We start from the raw sequence: 16,075 nt of genomic DNA, 5'->3' as shown, positions 1-16,075 counted from the left end.
CTGCTACCACATGGTTCTCACAGCCAACAAAAAAGTGCAAGAGACTGAAGGCGTAGGCAAAAAATGACATGGTAAATGCAAACTTGGTTGCTTCAATTATGCCCATTTTGTACCTTTTCATTATGAGCCCTCCTAGAAAAATCCCAATACCCACAGGAGGTAAGGTTGTTAATCCTGAAAAAGATTATAGAAGGGGAATATTAAAAGAAAAGAGTTACAGTGGGCTTAAGAACCAAAGTCTGTCCCTAGGTTGGTGTCCCTGGCAGTTGCATGTTCTGCTATGATGATTCTAGGTGGCCTAATCCCTGGGTTGCATATGCTATTTTCCAAATTCTAACCTTCAAATCCACTTCCACTGCAAGACACTTCTCAGATGTTGCAGCAATTTAAACTCCCACACCACATTAATTGCATATTTGGGGTGCCCTTGATATAATATAATACATGCAAAAATATAATAACTTAAATTATATGAATATATCATACTATATAATTAATTGCCCTGGTCCCATGGGCATCACAGGTTTGTGAGCTGCCATTATGTAATTCAAGTTCAGGAGAGACCACCACTTATATCAGTCTGTACTGGAAGGAATTCAGTCTCAGAAAGGGCATGCCAGAACTTTTCTCCATGCACTTCTTAAAGCATAAAGTCATTGCACAGTGTAACTCACCTATTAGAAAGTTAGATTTAGATGCTGATTGTCCATACTGCTGTTCCAGGTATTTTGCTTTGTAAGTGATGAAACCAATAAAGCTATTGAACTGTAGCAGCGAGCAACACAAAAATGTAAAGTACATTCGATTACTCAATACTTTTTTCAGGGAGGTACAGAAATCTGAAAGAAAAGAATATATGAGTTGGCTTTGAAATCTGCATGGCATAATTACTACTGAGTAATCTACAGAACTTAGGGCAAAATCCTTCTCTCAGCTGTCCAAGAGCAAGTTGTACTGATTTTCGTTTACATGTGAATATCTGAAAGCAAGATCAGGTTCCTGAAAAACACCAGAAGCTGAGATACAGAAAGAGAATCCTACAAGAAGGCTGAAGTATGGGTTAAGGCCTATGTGCTCTAGTGAGAGCTGCAAATGAAGACTAAAAGGCTCCACACAGTAAAGACTTCTTTCCGCTTACATTACTATTAACATGGGTTAAAGGTTAAGCGAGACCTTCCTTTGTGGAGATGCCTATGTCTTCCACAGGGATCTGAACAAAGGTATGAGAATCTGGCTTAAGATGCAAAGTAATCTCTTTCAACCATGTTTCCACCCCTTTCTTAGCCTAATGGCTGCACAACCAGAGCTGATACCCAAGCCTGCTGTATCTTCCTCCAGCAGCAATGTGCTTCAGAGCCTCCATGAACTCTGTGATCATCAGATAAATAATTTGGCTTTCCATATTAAGAAAGGAGCCTTTGGTATTGGAAGTGGTGTTTAACATCTTTGTTGGTGACATGGGCAGTGGGATCGAGTGCACCCTCAGCATGTTTGCTGATGACACCAAGCTGTGGGGTGCAGACAACACACTGGAGGGAAGGGAAGCCATCCAGAGGGACCTTGGCAGGCTTGAGAGGTGGGTCCGTATCAACCACATGAAGATCAACACGGCCAAGTGCAAGGTCTTTCACATGGGCTTGGGCAATCCTAAGCACAATTACAGGCTGGTCAAAAAATGGATTGAGAACAGCCTTGAGGAGAAGGGCTAGGGGTAATTTGTTGATTAAAAGCTCAATATAAGCAGGAAATGTGCACTTGCTTCCCAGAAAGCCAACTGTGTCCTGGGCTGCAACAAAAGAAACATGGCCAAGGGAAGAGATTCTACCCCTCTACTCTGCTCTTGCAAAACCCCACCTGAAGTACTGTGTTCAGTTCTGGAGCCTTCAAGCCAGGAAGGACATGGAGTTCTTGAAGCAAGTCCAGAGGAGGGCCACGAGGGTGAACAGAGGGCAGGAGAACCTCTCCTATAAAGACAGGCTGAGAGAATTGGGGTTGTGCAGCCTGGAGAAGAAAAGGCTCCAGGGAGACCTTATAGCAGCCTTCCAGTATCTGAAGGGGGCCTACAGGAAGGATGGAGATGGACTTTTTACAGGAGCTTGTAGCAATAGAACAGATGATGACAGTTTTAAGTAGAAAGAGGCTAGATTTAGGCTAGACATTAGGAAGAAATTATTTACTGTGAGGATGGTGAGACACCAGTTGTCCAGGGCAGTTGTGGATGCCCCCTCCTTGGAAATATTCAAGGCCAGGTTGGATGAGACTTTGAGCAACCTGTTCTAATGGGAGGTGTTTCTGCCTTTGGCAGAGGTTTTGGAACTAGATGATCTCTAAGATCCCTTCCAACCCCAAACCATCCTATGATTCTATGAAAATATTTTCTTTAGGTCTGGACACAGAAACAATTTTTCCACTGTTCAAATTTCTTCTAACACAAAATTTTAGAGGTAGGTGCAACTCAGATGATGATGCATTGTAGGTGATGCATGCAGAACATCACACTTCTGAAGAAGCTCTTTGACTTCTACTAATCCTTAGCGCACCCCTCCCGTCCTGGGGATAACTAACTAGTTTCAACTGAAGAGCAGGGGAAGTAAAATATTCCGCAGAACTGTTACATTCCCTCTGTATGTTGTGCCTGTTGCATTTCACATTCATAAAAGATGCAAAACACTTGCCTTTCAGCATTACTGACCACTTCCTTGCCATAGGTTTTGTAGGAAGTGCCTTCCTTGTAGAGTCTGTATTTTCCAAAAGATGACATGAAGCTTGGACATCCTTGGCTTCCTCTGGCTTCTTTAGACTCTTTGGCAGAAAGCAAAATGGAAGAGCTGCTAGGAAATTGACTATTCCACCTATTAAAAAACCAAGCCACCATGCACCCACCCAGCGGGAGTCTTGTGGGGTGATAGTGATGCTTCCTAGAATTGAGTGAAACAGATACAAGTTAATTAAATGAAGCTGAACATTCCTACCCTTTATCTGCTAAATTTTACAATGTCTGACTTCCAGTGGTAAGGATAATCACCAAATGAGATATCATTCATGTAGTGAAGGCATCAGGAATCATACCCTGTGTGGTGTTATGCTTCATCTACCTTCCTAAATCTTAGGCTGGCTGCTATTCTGTGGCATACATGACAACACAGAGGTCCTTATCCAACATGTAAGAAACAAAAATAGGTGGCATACAGACCCTGAGCAAGGAGACCCTTTAGGGCTGAAAAATTTCTACTGAGACCATCTTCTGCTGACCTGAATTCTGTAGAATGCTGTTAAGCGTGTAGGCATTCTCTGTGGCATTGGAGGGATTAGCCATGACTTTATATTTTTCTTACCTAAATCTACAAATCCAATATCCACGTACAGTTTTGCACATAAAGATCCCAACAGGAAACCAAACATTGGGCCCAACATGGCTATAGTGTGCAAACATCCTGAAAATAGAATGAAACAGATGCTCGTACATTTTAATGGCTGAATGTTTCTTCCTGCAGAAAATGGTTGACCTGTTACACTACAAATCTCTCAGTTTACATCATATTGACATTACCTACGTACACTGAAATGTCCTCTTCTTTAGCAAAATCAGCAAGATAAGAGATGCCCAATGGTGTTATTGGTGTCTCACCAATTCCACGTAACATGTTTCCCAGAAGGATATATATCCACGTATATGATGACGGTTCCTTCTGACAGCCTGCAGATAATTAGAGCTTACCTCTTTGTAAGTGGAAAAAGTTGATAGAAAACAGTGACAAATCACAGGGAATTCAGCACATGAAATAATTAGTTTAGTATTTAAGGTATTAACAGTATTATGCTCTGGGAAGATCAACAAAAGGATGTCAAACTCATTTTACCTTTTAACAATAATATTTAATAATAACACTTTTCTCCACCTTCACTGTATTTGCTTTCTAGAAACACAAATAAGTATCTCCCATCAGAAAAAAAAGTATATGTTAAAAAAATGGCAGATTTATATTGTCCTAAATGTATTATCTGGCATATATAACTTATATTTTTAATGTGAGAAGGTTGAGATTATTTCTAGGGCAGAACCTGGTTCTTTCTCTACCTATGTCACATGCAAAGCAACATGTAAACCAGCTGTATTCTATTTAGTCATAGAAATCTCCATTTATTTCCAAATAACTCTGTGCAATTTCAAGTCCTTTCATGCTATCTCTTCCACCTCCCGAACTCCAGGTGCTGGGCCATTGAATCCCTTCAGAAATTTCTTTGCACACAGTCTCAGCAGGTTCTTCAGTGTTATGGTGATTTTACTGTAATTTGGAAGTGTGAACGTAAGAAACTTGGCATCTAGATCCTAGTGATTTGTGTTTGCTGGATGTTTCTTCTCCAAATGAAATGCACAAAGTAGTAATCTTCCCAGACAGGTAGAGACTGAAGACGTATATATAACTGAGCATCTTGCATGGGACAATGACTCCACTTGCAATCAAGGCTAAAAATAGCTCCTCTATTTGTACTTACAGATCCTTACCTGATTGAGAGAATTCCAACAAGCTTCCATTCACACCATGATGGAGGGAACAGGGATTTGTGCTGCCGGTTGAGTTGTCTGAAGAGACTGTATGTGATGCTGTCTCATACTTATAGCTGAAAACACATGATAGTATGTTTAGAAGCAGTATTCACAAGGGAGATACTGGTACAATAGGGCAGAAATCACTTGAGTGCTGTGTCCCTAAAGAGAAAGGTATCTGTTTAAATATAAATCAAAAGTGCTAACAAAGAAGCAAAAAAGAAGCTTATTTAAGACCACTTTGGAAAAAAGTTTGGAAAACTATTGAAATAGAAAACAAATAGCAGTTAGAATCATCTGTCTAGAGTACATAACATTTTAAGTGGAAATTCAAAAGGTCTTTTGACAGTAATTCAGGTAGGATTGAAATGTTGGTACCAAAATTTAGGAACAGGTCCTAACAAACTCCCTGTGTTGATCCCACAACCAAAGGGAAAAAGAAGAATGCCTTCAGTGTGAGCATCAGTATCTTGTAATTGTAGATATGTGTTTTGGAGTCGTGAGGGAGAAGAGGAGTGAGGAAGGGAGGAGTCACCCTCAGGAGGTACCTGTTTGCCTAGTAATTGGCATTGGCTTTATAAACAGCTGTTTTATAGTAGCAGGTCAAAAAAGTTACTAGCTAAAAGACACTCTTTGGCTGTATTTACAGCAATGCTGTGGGGTGGCAGCTGAGCAGTTCAGGTGCTGGAAGCTGTTTGGCTGCTTTAGCATGATCCTTTTCACAGATAGGAGCCCTGCTGAGGTGCAAAGTACAATTAGCTTAAGCAGCTCAACGTAGTAAAGCACACACTGTTTCTAAGAACTAAGCTGGCTCAAGACCAGATAGGCTTACTTTTCAGGTTGAAACAAAGAGCATTGCTGAGAAGAGACAGTGTATAACAATTTCTTCATAAAAATTCTGGCACAGGGATGTGAGAAACTGTATGGGTTTTCTGGTGTAGATGAGCAAGATACCTAGTTTGGCCTAAGCAGTGGAAAAGAAAACAGTCTGATGCTACTGCAAGTTCCACTATCACAATAAAAAGGAGTATTTCTTAGTTTTCTTTTTGCAGTCAGACATGTAAAATTGTTGTAATGCATTAAAGATAGCAACAGAAATAAGTCAAAGTTTATGCTATTGCTGTCTCAAAGCTGTGGCTAGAAATATTATTGCAGTAAGTGGTAAATCTCTGAGCCCGAGGAATATGAATAAAAATTAGCTTAATCAGCCACAGAAAAACAGTTTAACCAGCCATGTACATTTGAAACAGGAAAAACCCTGGTACCAGTTCTACCAGCAATGATCATCTGCAGGCTCGGCATGAACCTCAAAGCCTCCTTAGCATGAAGAGCAACTCTTTGCTACATGAGAGCAAAACACACCATCCTACACAAAAAAAAAGGCTCTGTTTTCCACTTTCAAGGAGAGTAATTCTTCTATTGAGCACATTTGTAGGATGGTTTTTTCAACAAGTAAGCTCTGAATCCTTGATTTTGCAGGAGAGACATGTGTTACTACAAATTAGGTCAAATTTCACATAGAGATGTCACTTAATAAGAAGTCATCAGCTCAGAGCTTTGAGATCTTGTTCAAAACAGCACAAGTTCCAACTCATTCTGGAAATCATATAGGTGGAATCTATATCCTTCATAACTTACTGTGCTTTGTAATTACTTTCATGCCTGCATGATTCTGACATCTCTATTAGCAACTAGTGATAACTAGGTTAACATTCTTAGGTTAACACTGATTTTCCCAATAAGGTGTTCTTACAGTTAGCCATTCAGGAAGTGTATATATTTCATTAAAGCAATAGCACTAGCAAAATAGTGTTTTTGAAGGCTTTTCAAGGAACAATATGCTTTGTTTGAAACTTAAATTTTCATAAGATTTCCATAGATGTTTCCTCCTGAAAAAATAAATTCATATTATTTCATAAAATAATCTCCTCCTTTGTCTCTTTTCTGAAGAAGTCTGGCTGAAATCTAAAGCACTTTGATTGTCTTATTTTTTTTGAGAACTTGAACTTTTACTATAGAGGAGTCATATATTTTCAACCAGATATAATGGACAGTAATACCTATGTCAAGCATGATTCATTGCACATAGATGTGAGGCTCTATAGGCCTTTGGAAATCGAAGACTTAAAAAAGTTTCATTCAAAACCCAGAAAGCAGTATCCAATTCCAATGTTAGGTTACCTAAATTAACCTTGATTAGTACTTACTATCCCATGAAGAAATGAGGCATTGCTGTTAAAAGACATCCCAAACTCATAGTAAAACATCCAGCAGCTATTACTTTGGGCCTATGAAGTTTATCTCCAAAGTAGCTTACAAATGCAATCACCAGCAAGTTACCTGGAAAGTAATTAACCAAAATTAATGCCAGATGCTGTGCCTTGTGTTTCTCTGAAGAGGTTTCAGCACATTATGGAATATCAATTACCCATCTCAAAGCTCCCATCGACGAAACCAACAGTAGAGGACGTCAGGTCAAACCTTCGTTCAATCTGAGTGATGGAACTTTTCATAATGGTCCCAGACAATGCTTTGCTGAAGTAGCTGAATGATAAAGCAGCGAGAAATACCTGAAGAAAGATTAAGACAGAAAATGGGAGGCAGAGGCAGGGAAACTGAGGAATCAAATATGTTTAAAACTGTGTGGAGCTCTCATCATCATGCTGCACGTGCGTTACCAGTTTGCAATAACCATCTTCGTGACTGGAAAGCCGGATTTTCCCTGCATTGCTGGCCAGAGGTTTTCCAAAGCAGAAATCTGATGGACTATGGAACTTAAATTTAGCAAACAACTCACTAGGGACTACTGACCTTACTGACATCCCGTGGTTAAATTTAACCAAAAAGATGAGGCCCATTGTTGGGCAGCCAAAGTGGTGAGATTTCTATACATTGCAGAAATGTAAAGTTTGCCAGAGATACAATGCCTAATCAGGATAGACACACTGATAGTAGTCCAATCTAACATTAATCTAAGCCCAAATTATTTTCTGCTTGGACCATAGGTCACAAATTTTTGGCCAGTCCATAACTGGTTCTAACTTAAACATATAGACAGCCATGACACCAAAATAAAGACTATGCAAGTTTTTATGATCTCCCTGTATGTAGGAGGTGGTACAGATTGATCGAGTTAATCTCTGTTTCTGATCATATATTTTGAATTGTGTGGATTATGGCCATGTTGCTGATATATCACATATCTCATAAGGGAAAGTTTAATATCCTTTATTATTTTATAGTTGCTTCCACCAACACACATTGTGGCTTTTGTGAATAAAGATGTATTTGATAGAAGGTTAAACTAAGTTCGTTTAAATATCATCCGACTGTTTCAACATAGTTTAAAAAAACAAATAGACTTATTGCTCACTGGGTAAAAGTTCTAATATAACACAACAGTAGGTGAATAAACAAAAGTAAACAAAGATTTAGACTTTGCAATATTATCTACTGTAAGAAATTAAGCCAATACTGGAAGAAAAACCTTGAAAATGGGTGTACTAATTTTTGTCAGGAATGAAGAGAAAAATCTCACATCTTTGGGCTTTGACCTGACGTTTTGTATTTCCTGAGCTCAAATGTCAAAAAGTCTGAGAGAACTAGATTTTCAGCCTTATACCAGCAGTGCTTTCAGGGGTTTGGGCTGAAATCACAAACTGCTGATAAGCATGGAAACAGAAACAAAAATGAGTTGGGTACTTTGGGTTTGAAAATGTAAACCCCAGGTAAATCAGAAAATGTTTGATGGGAAGATGAGGGAGGATAACAGTTTGTCTTTTATTATCTCCAAGGTATTTGTTCTATTAAACTCTAATTGCCATGAATTAGATATAGATCCACAGACTTGCAGCATTGCCTGCTTATATGATGGTAAAGTTAGTTCTGCAAGTCTCCAAGAGAGATCAGATTCTATTTTTGCAGGTGTATATGGGTGGCAAATGTGAGTCAGATAAAATGAGAAATATTACAATCTCTGCCTGTGTTTTGAGACAAAGTATTTTGGATGTTTGAGAAGCTTGCAATTACCTATTTTTTTCCATTATCTTTCATCTTACAGACCTCTTCATAGGGACAAATGTGTCCCTGTTGCAACTCCACTGAGTCTATGGAATTTAACCTGAGATTAAGCTAGCTGAAGAAATCATCAAAACATAAACACAAACACATCAGTGTCAAAAGAAATCTTGTCCTTATAGTATTTGTAGGTCTGGCAGCAGCAATAAATACCAAGGCTTTAAAATGAGAGCAAAATTCTCATTAGTTTACTTGCTTTGTTCAGTCAATTCTGAAATCTTTTCTGCTTGTGGGAATCAGTGCTCTGTTTGACCTGCATCTCTGGATTAGATAAAAGTTCTGGGATATGGTTCACCTCATCTTAATTTGGCCCTGCAAGAATGAGGGGTGATATCAACCACCAGACACAAGTGTATTGTAGCCACTTATTTTAAGCTGCTTCAAGTCTTGCACTCTAGGTTGTTACCTCTGTCTAATGACCAAAAAGGGGATGCATGTATGAGGAACTTGTGAATAAATATAGTAGATCAGGTATTCTAATTTTCCTTAGGACAAAGCTAAGATCGAAGTGTCCCCTTTACCTCCAGTGTGTATCCAGTTCTAGAAAAGATAGGGGGAACAGGAATGAAGTAACCTGGCACAGCGTATCTTGAACAACATTTCTTAACATATAATAACAGTCATTTGTGGTGATACTGAGAAAGCATCAAACCTTCAAGCCATTGCAACAGGCAGTCCCCTTTTTGACTGGCAGATTTTTGTTTGCTTCATCATCCAAAAGCTGGACAGGTTTTGCTTCCTGATTTGAGTTGCCGACATTGCTGGATTCGAGTTCCGCTGTCATGGTTGAGTTCTTCACTGAGTGATCTGAACCCAAAAGAAAACAATAATAAATATAAAAGCATATATGCCAAAACAGAGTTGCTTAAGACCTTTCTGATGAAACAGTAGTTACAGGAAAATGCTGAGATGTTGAAACTGAATCTTTGCAGTAGAAAGGATTTGGCTCCATGACTTGGATGTTTCAAAGTGTGTATTTGTTTAAATTCTAGTGTATCTGGTTTTGACATCTTTCTTTTCAAGTGAAATGGGTCTTCCCTCCCTCCCCCCACTGCCACAACCCTCCTTTTTTTTCAGCCTAGAATGATTTTAATGCTAAAAAGAGAATTTCCACAGAAGAGTGAAACACAAAGTCTCTGTCCAAAAATAAAGCATACGGATCAACAAAGCATCAGTGTTGAAACACAGTGAGTGCTGGGGAAGATTTTAATTTGCAGGCCATGAAGCTTAGGACTCCATCATCATTTTGATAGGATCTCTGTAGTAACACCATGCCATCTGACTTATTCCTTCACACTAGCCTGTCGGAAGCAATTCTTAATGACAAAAAACCAACCAACCAACCAACCAAAAATCATAGCTAGTTGACCTCCTGTAAGGGTATTATATGTTTTTTCTTCTTGCAAAAGTATACAGGATATCCTTAATATGCTTCTGTTTCCACAGTGTTGCCTATATCCCCTGATGCATGAAATCACATGCAACTCAACAGTTAAGCAGAACTGCTCCAGTTTCCCTGGGAAGAGCACACTTTGTAGCCATAAATAACAAAACTTTGCCTTCCTTTGATATAACACTTTTTTTTATTGTTGAAAGCATTTTTTTTTCATTATTAAGGTGAAATTGGTTTTATTGCAATGAATAATACAATACTTCACCTTTTTCTTTTCTCATGTTTTTAAAAAACTGTGTCTGAGAGATGGCTAGACAATTAAAAATAATACTACAGTGAAAAGCTGTAAGGGAACTCTATGTTTCTATTTGCAACATTTATTTAAAGAAAGAAAACACTTGCCCGTTTGTGCAACTCCAATTACAAACAGAACAGATTTCTGAAGGAAGATCCAGATGCCACTGCAGAGCCCCTTGGAGAAAATGGGTCACTTGAAACAAATCCTCTTCAGATCTGCAGATCTTTACACACAGGGGAGATAGGAGTATTGAAGCTAATGTCCCCAGGTTAGAACTCAGAAATCATAGCTCACAGGATCTGATTTATTTCACCTTTCACAGTAGTCTCCTCATTTGAGAAAAGGGTGAAGAGGGGGGTTGAGGGGAGGAGGAATCACACAAAGAGAGGTTTTCCATGCTTGAATGGAGCTGAAGAAAGTTGGATGAACTTTTCCAGTGCTGGAAAAAGTCCATCTGCAATTACAAATTGCTTTACTACAGGCCATATGGCAGAGTGATATATGTCAGAGCATTTAAAAGGTAAGTAATGCTCTAATGCATGATGGTGAAGAACATTTTTCTCAACTCAGATGGAGGAGGGTTAATACTTAAGGATGTATAAGACAAATTCCCAAACAGAGATTTAAACAATTTATGATTTTCTTGGGCTAAGTTTCTGAGCAAGTCCTTAGGTACTACTGCTGGCATGAACAACTCCTTTCCTTTCCCACAGCTCATATCTGCTTCCCAGATTCTTGATTCATGCCAGTTCCACTGCTTCTGTGGCTGTGCTGTAAGTCTGGGCCAGAAAACATATCTGGACAAGAACAACAACAACAAAAGCTTTTCCTTCCCCTTGCCTCCTCAGATAGATAGGAATAAGAAATACAGGAAAATATTTTCTTGAGTCTGTACATCTACCAACAGAAATGCTTATGAATTAGATTAATGGTCTTCCGAAAAAGTACACCCACTTAGTGGATGAGGGAAAGGCTGTGGATGCTGTTTACCTGGACTTTTGTAATGCCTTTGACTTTTTCACTGAAGGAATAATTAAACATTGGAACAGGCTGTCCAGTGAGGTGGCTGAGTCACCATCCCTAGAGTTATTTAAAAGATGTGTAGATGTGGTACTTAGGGATGTGGTTTAGCACTGGATTTGGTAGAGTTAGGTTAATGGTTGGACTCAATGATCTTAAAGATCTTTTCCAACAAAAAGTGATTGCATGATCAGAGACAAATAGAAATGCAAGCAGAGGCAAAGGTTAGTGTACCAGGCAAGATAAAGGATGAAAAAAAGAGAAGAAAAATAAAATACATCTTAACAAGGCTCTAGCTGCTCTATGTACATGGAAAAGTGTAAGCCAGCCAGATGGTGGAAGTTAGTTGTCTCAGTACTATTGGTGCTCAGAATCTCAGCTAATCCAGAGGAAGAACTCTCAGGCAAGAATGGGGATGACCAGCTCCTGTCAGTGGTGGATTACACATCTTATCATTGCTTTGTAAAGATGCTACTAGAGATGGTGTTTCTTTCACTGAAGAAGGCTAGGACAGTGGTAAAGAAGCAACAAGATGATGCAGCTGTGTTGGAGAAATGTTAGAGTGAGCTATGTGCAATGATCAGCATTTGGAGCTGCTGGCAGCATCTCCTCTCAACCTCAGCTGACCCTGACCCACATGGAAATCTGCTGGAGATAGAAGAGATAAGGACTGGAGAAATTCCATGTCACAAGACTAGAAAAAAATTTAAAAGATCAATTCACAATTAATGTCAGTATACATTTGCTGCTTAGCCTGACAATTACAAGTATTGATAAAGCTGTTACTTTAGATTTACGCCACTAGAATATTTTCCATGTTTAATAAACCAGGCATTTGGTTGCATGAAAAAGAAAAGTATGAAGCTTTATGAAACAAATGTGTTCTTTCACTAATACCTTGTCTCAAACTATTACTTTTTGCCTTCACAAGCCATTCTGCTGTATCAGAAGTAGTTGAGGTAGTTGCATTAGCAGAAAGATGAGATCAGTCAAATAACATATTGGCATTGGTTAGATAGTCAATCAACCTAAATAAAAATCACCCTGAATTCCTTCCTGAGGGAAGAAGACAATCCTCTCCCCAAAAGCAAACATAACAAAAAACCCAAACAACCAAACCATCAAAAAACTCTAAGCCATACTGTGAGAATGAAAGTTAACACTTTTCCTATTCACTTTTGCATCATACCCAAGGAACATTCAACAAACTCAATTATCTTGTGCTCAGTGCAGTGTCTTCTGAGAAACCCTTCAGGTGGCAGAAGACCAAGAGTATTAACTAATAGTCAGTGTGGATCATTTGTATTGGTGGGAGCTAAGAGCTTTCAGTGTCATGGGAAGTACATGGCACCTTGAGAGACTGTTCCAGGATCCTGCAGCCAGCCTTGCAATGGACAGCCTCAGAATTCTTCAGTGCTTCAGGGTATATGGCCTTATAGGGGTCATGGCCTAACTCTGTGCCAGCTAGGTAGAGCTGTTCATTAGTGAAAATTAAAAAAATTCAAGCTTGGTTTTCTACCCCCTACTAATATGCAAATTATAATGAATAAGAGCACCGATTTAAACATCTTAACATGAACAACAGGTAATTAATTTACAAAGGTCAAGACAGTAGGTGGCCACAGGTTTTGCAGGCTCCTATAAAAAAACCCCAAACAGCAATGATTGAGGAATTTTCAGAATCCAGGAAAGACAGTGTAAGTTCTTGAACTGTTCCTCACCACAGTTGCACTCTCAGGGGCTATACCACCATCCTGCAGACAAGCAAATCAGAAATCAAGAGTAACATTTAATCCAGTAATTTATGTAATTGTATTGATATCCACTAACTGCAGTGCCAATACAATTGTCTTATTGATTTTTAAATACATTAAGGAATAATAAGAAGAGCTTTCAAGTTAACCTGATAAGATAAGTGAGATCACTGTGCAGGCCTCACTGCTGCTTGCATTGTTCAGAACGCATGATGGTTACTGTTCAGAGACACACATACATAGGCATGATGCCATCATTAAAGCATTGACATGTGCAACAGGAATGTTACTGGTGTTACTGGTCACAGGAAATGCAACTAGTACTACACATGTAATGTTCTTTAGCTGCAAAGAGTGAATGGCAACATTTTAAGGTTAAGGCAAACAAAAAGAATAATTAAGAGGTTCCTACCTAGGTTCTGTATCCACAACAACAGCAGTTATACTAGCACACAAATGCTCAAAAGTCAGAGTATTCTCTCCTTAAGCAAAGCTGGGCTGTTACCTGGTGGACAAATCATTAACTACTAACACAAACTGTGGTTTAGGCAGTTCTAATCTTGTCTCCTCCCAGTTCTGCCCTCTGTTAAAGGTCTCAAAATGCATGTTTATCCACAGTGGTCAAAAATTAATTTGGCAGAAAACGTGCAAGTGTGTTCCTTTTGCGTATTCTTGTGAAACACCTATTTTTCTGAGCTTGTCAAGATTATAATAGTTTGCACCTTCTTGGTATTTAAAAATGGGAGGCATCAACTTTAAAAGGACACCTGATCACTGATAGCTAAAATGTGATTTGGTATGAAGTTTTATTTTCATAGTCCATGGCTAAAGTCTATTCAACTAAGATCTACTGAAGCCTGCCAGGGACCTGGGGGAAGAGAAAACATAATGCTGCAGGTATATTGAACAAACTGGGTGTTCAAGAAACACCTGTGCTTAGAAGACTGTTCAGATTTATAGTTCAGTGCTATTAACAGCACAGGCAACCCCAGTGTGAAAGTATATTGGGTCTATGTGTGCTCTGCAGCAGCTCTCTACCTACATACAGCTTCAGTTCAGGGAAACTTGAACTGGTTTCCTGGAAGTATGTAATTTGATTGCTCTCTTATGCATTTTGCCTGATTCCTGAAACTAGTTGTGGTTAACAGAGAAGTAATTATAAACCACGTGAACTATGACAACTGCCTGCCTGGATGTTACACCAAAACATGCCATTCTTTAGAGTTTGTGCACCCTTCCCTACCATCACCACGCCCATTATTTTACCTGCTATGAACAATTACAGCCTACTTAATAATGCTGACCTTTGATAATCCTAATTACATTTAACCTTCAATATTGCTATGAGCAATACCTTGCACTGCGCTTGGCTTTCGCAACTCTCAACCAGACAGTTTTCTTAGTTTCCTAGAACAAGACACGTTACCATCACAAGGAAGATGGCAGTCACTCCAAAGCTGTATGTCAGGGCAATTGGGCTGAGATTGTAAGTAAAATAAGAATGCAAGAGGAATCCAGATGGCAAATCTACTCTGGAAACTCAAAAGCACCTTCTATGAAAAGGCCAACCACTGCCTTGAGAAGAATAAAAATTGTTCTCTCTCACTCCATCCACTTCTAAGGCTCCTGCAAAAGACTTGTCATCTGATACACAGCAACCTTCTTTTAATTTCCAGTCATGATCAAATTAGTCTGGTTTTGAACTGATAGAGTCGCTTAGATTTAAAAGCTCTTTCTCTCAGTCTGATACTTGGGACTCAACCTTGATCATAAACGAAGAGAGAACAGTTTTTAAACATGTTTTATTAGGTAAACAAGATAAATTTACATAATTTATTGAAAAACAGTCTGTATTGCTCATCATCCTTGGAGCCCTTGGCTACAGTGCTTTCTCTCTGGATCCATATTTCATCAATACACGTGGCTAAAAATGTATAAAATATTCCAGGTGTAATCTCACCAGTGCCACACCTTGAAATATTGGCTGTTCCTTATGCCTAACCTTGTCTAAGATTACACACAGCATTTACAGAAAAGCATCTTTTTAAGGCTGATTCCAAGCTATCTAAAATTAATAAATGCACTCAGGGTCTTGTAAAAAAAAATTCAGCTAAGGAGCTCCTATCCTGGAGCAGAAATTCCTGTTATTTGCCATTAATTGTGCTACTTTCTGTTTAACATTCTATTTCACTCCTGGATTTCCATTCTCACATTCATGCTTCTTAATTTCATCTCTGATATCCAGATTCTCCTCTGTTTAACCATTCCATCCAACTTTTTGCCTTTACTGTTACTTCAAGAAGTGATGCTGGAATGTGGCATGTGATATATTTAGAAACCTCATAACAGTAATGAAATCTAAAGAGACAGACTGGTGCCTAGCTGAGGAACCTAAAGTAGATGGGTCTTCATAGTTGGCTTCATCAAAGGTTGGGGTACCTTCCAGATCCCAGATAGAAGCTTAGAGAAGGTGTTAAAATCAAAGCATAATTTAGAAGGGAAGGAATCTCTGAAGCTCATCTGGTCCTAATGTCTAATCTAAATATTCCCTCTTCCAGTTTTCATCCATTACCCCTTGTCATCTCACTACAAGCCCTTGTAAAAAGTCCATGCCCAGCTTTCCTGTAGGTTACTTTCAGATACTGTAAGTCTGCTATGAGGTCTCCCTGGAGCCTTTTGTTTTTCAGGCTGAACAACCCCAGCTCTCTCAGACTGTCTTTATAGGAGAGGTGCTCCTGTCCTCTGATCACCCTCGTGGCCCTTCTCTTCTGGACTCACTCCAACAGCTCCATGTCCTTCTTAGACTCTGGGGGCTCCAAAACTGGACACAGTATACCCAAGTGGGGTCTCACGAGAGCCAAGTAAAGGGGGAGAATCACCTCGCTTGACCCACTTGCCACACTTCTGGATCTGGTTGGCTTCCTGGCCCACAAGCACACATTGCTGGCTCATGTTAAGCTTAGCATTAGCTACATGCAAGAAGT

General features: G+C 39.2%; 1 protein-coding gene across 1 annotated transcript in view; it reads right to left on the bottom strand.

Moving 5' to 3' along the window:
• The window catches only part of LOC104393505 (solute carrier organic anion transporter family member 1B3-like), a 17,764-nt gene extending 8,354 nt beyond the window's left edge, over window positions 1-9,410 (bottom strand). Inside the window, exons 1-9 of the mRNA XM_010003008.1 lie at window positions 9,279-9,410; window positions 6,978-7,119; window positions 6,757-6,889; window positions 4,508-4,623; window positions 3,551-3,697; window positions 3,336-3,434; window positions 2,676-2,918; window positions 675-839; window positions 8-174 (exon numbers count right to left, since the gene is read on the bottom strand). Of these exons, the coding sequence (XP_010001310.1) occupies window positions 8-174; window positions 675-839; window positions 2,676-2,918; window positions 3,336-3,434; window positions 3,551-3,697; window positions 4,508-4,623; window positions 6,757-6,889; window positions 6,978-7,119; window positions 9,279-9,410 (1,344 nt within the window). The remainder of the gene's footprint in view (window positions 1-7; window positions 175-674; window positions 840-2,675; window positions 2,919-3,335; window positions 3,435-3,550; window positions 3,698-4,507; window positions 4,624-6,756; window positions 6,890-6,977; window positions 7,120-9,278) is intronic.
• Window positions 9,411-16,075: the final 6,665 nt, after the last annotated feature.

This window comes from Chaetura pelagica, unplaced genomic scaffold (genome assembly GCF_000747805.2).
Source record: "Chaetura pelagica isolate M959 unplaced genomic scaffold, ChaPel_1.0 scaffold117, whole genome shotgun sequence".
NCBI classification, from domain to species: domain Eukaryota; kingdom Metazoa; phylum Chordata; class Aves; order Apodiformes; family Apodidae; genus Chaetura; species Chaetura pelagica.
Note: the sequence above shows the minus strand (reverse complement) of the source record. Positions and strands in the feature narration are given on the sequence as shown.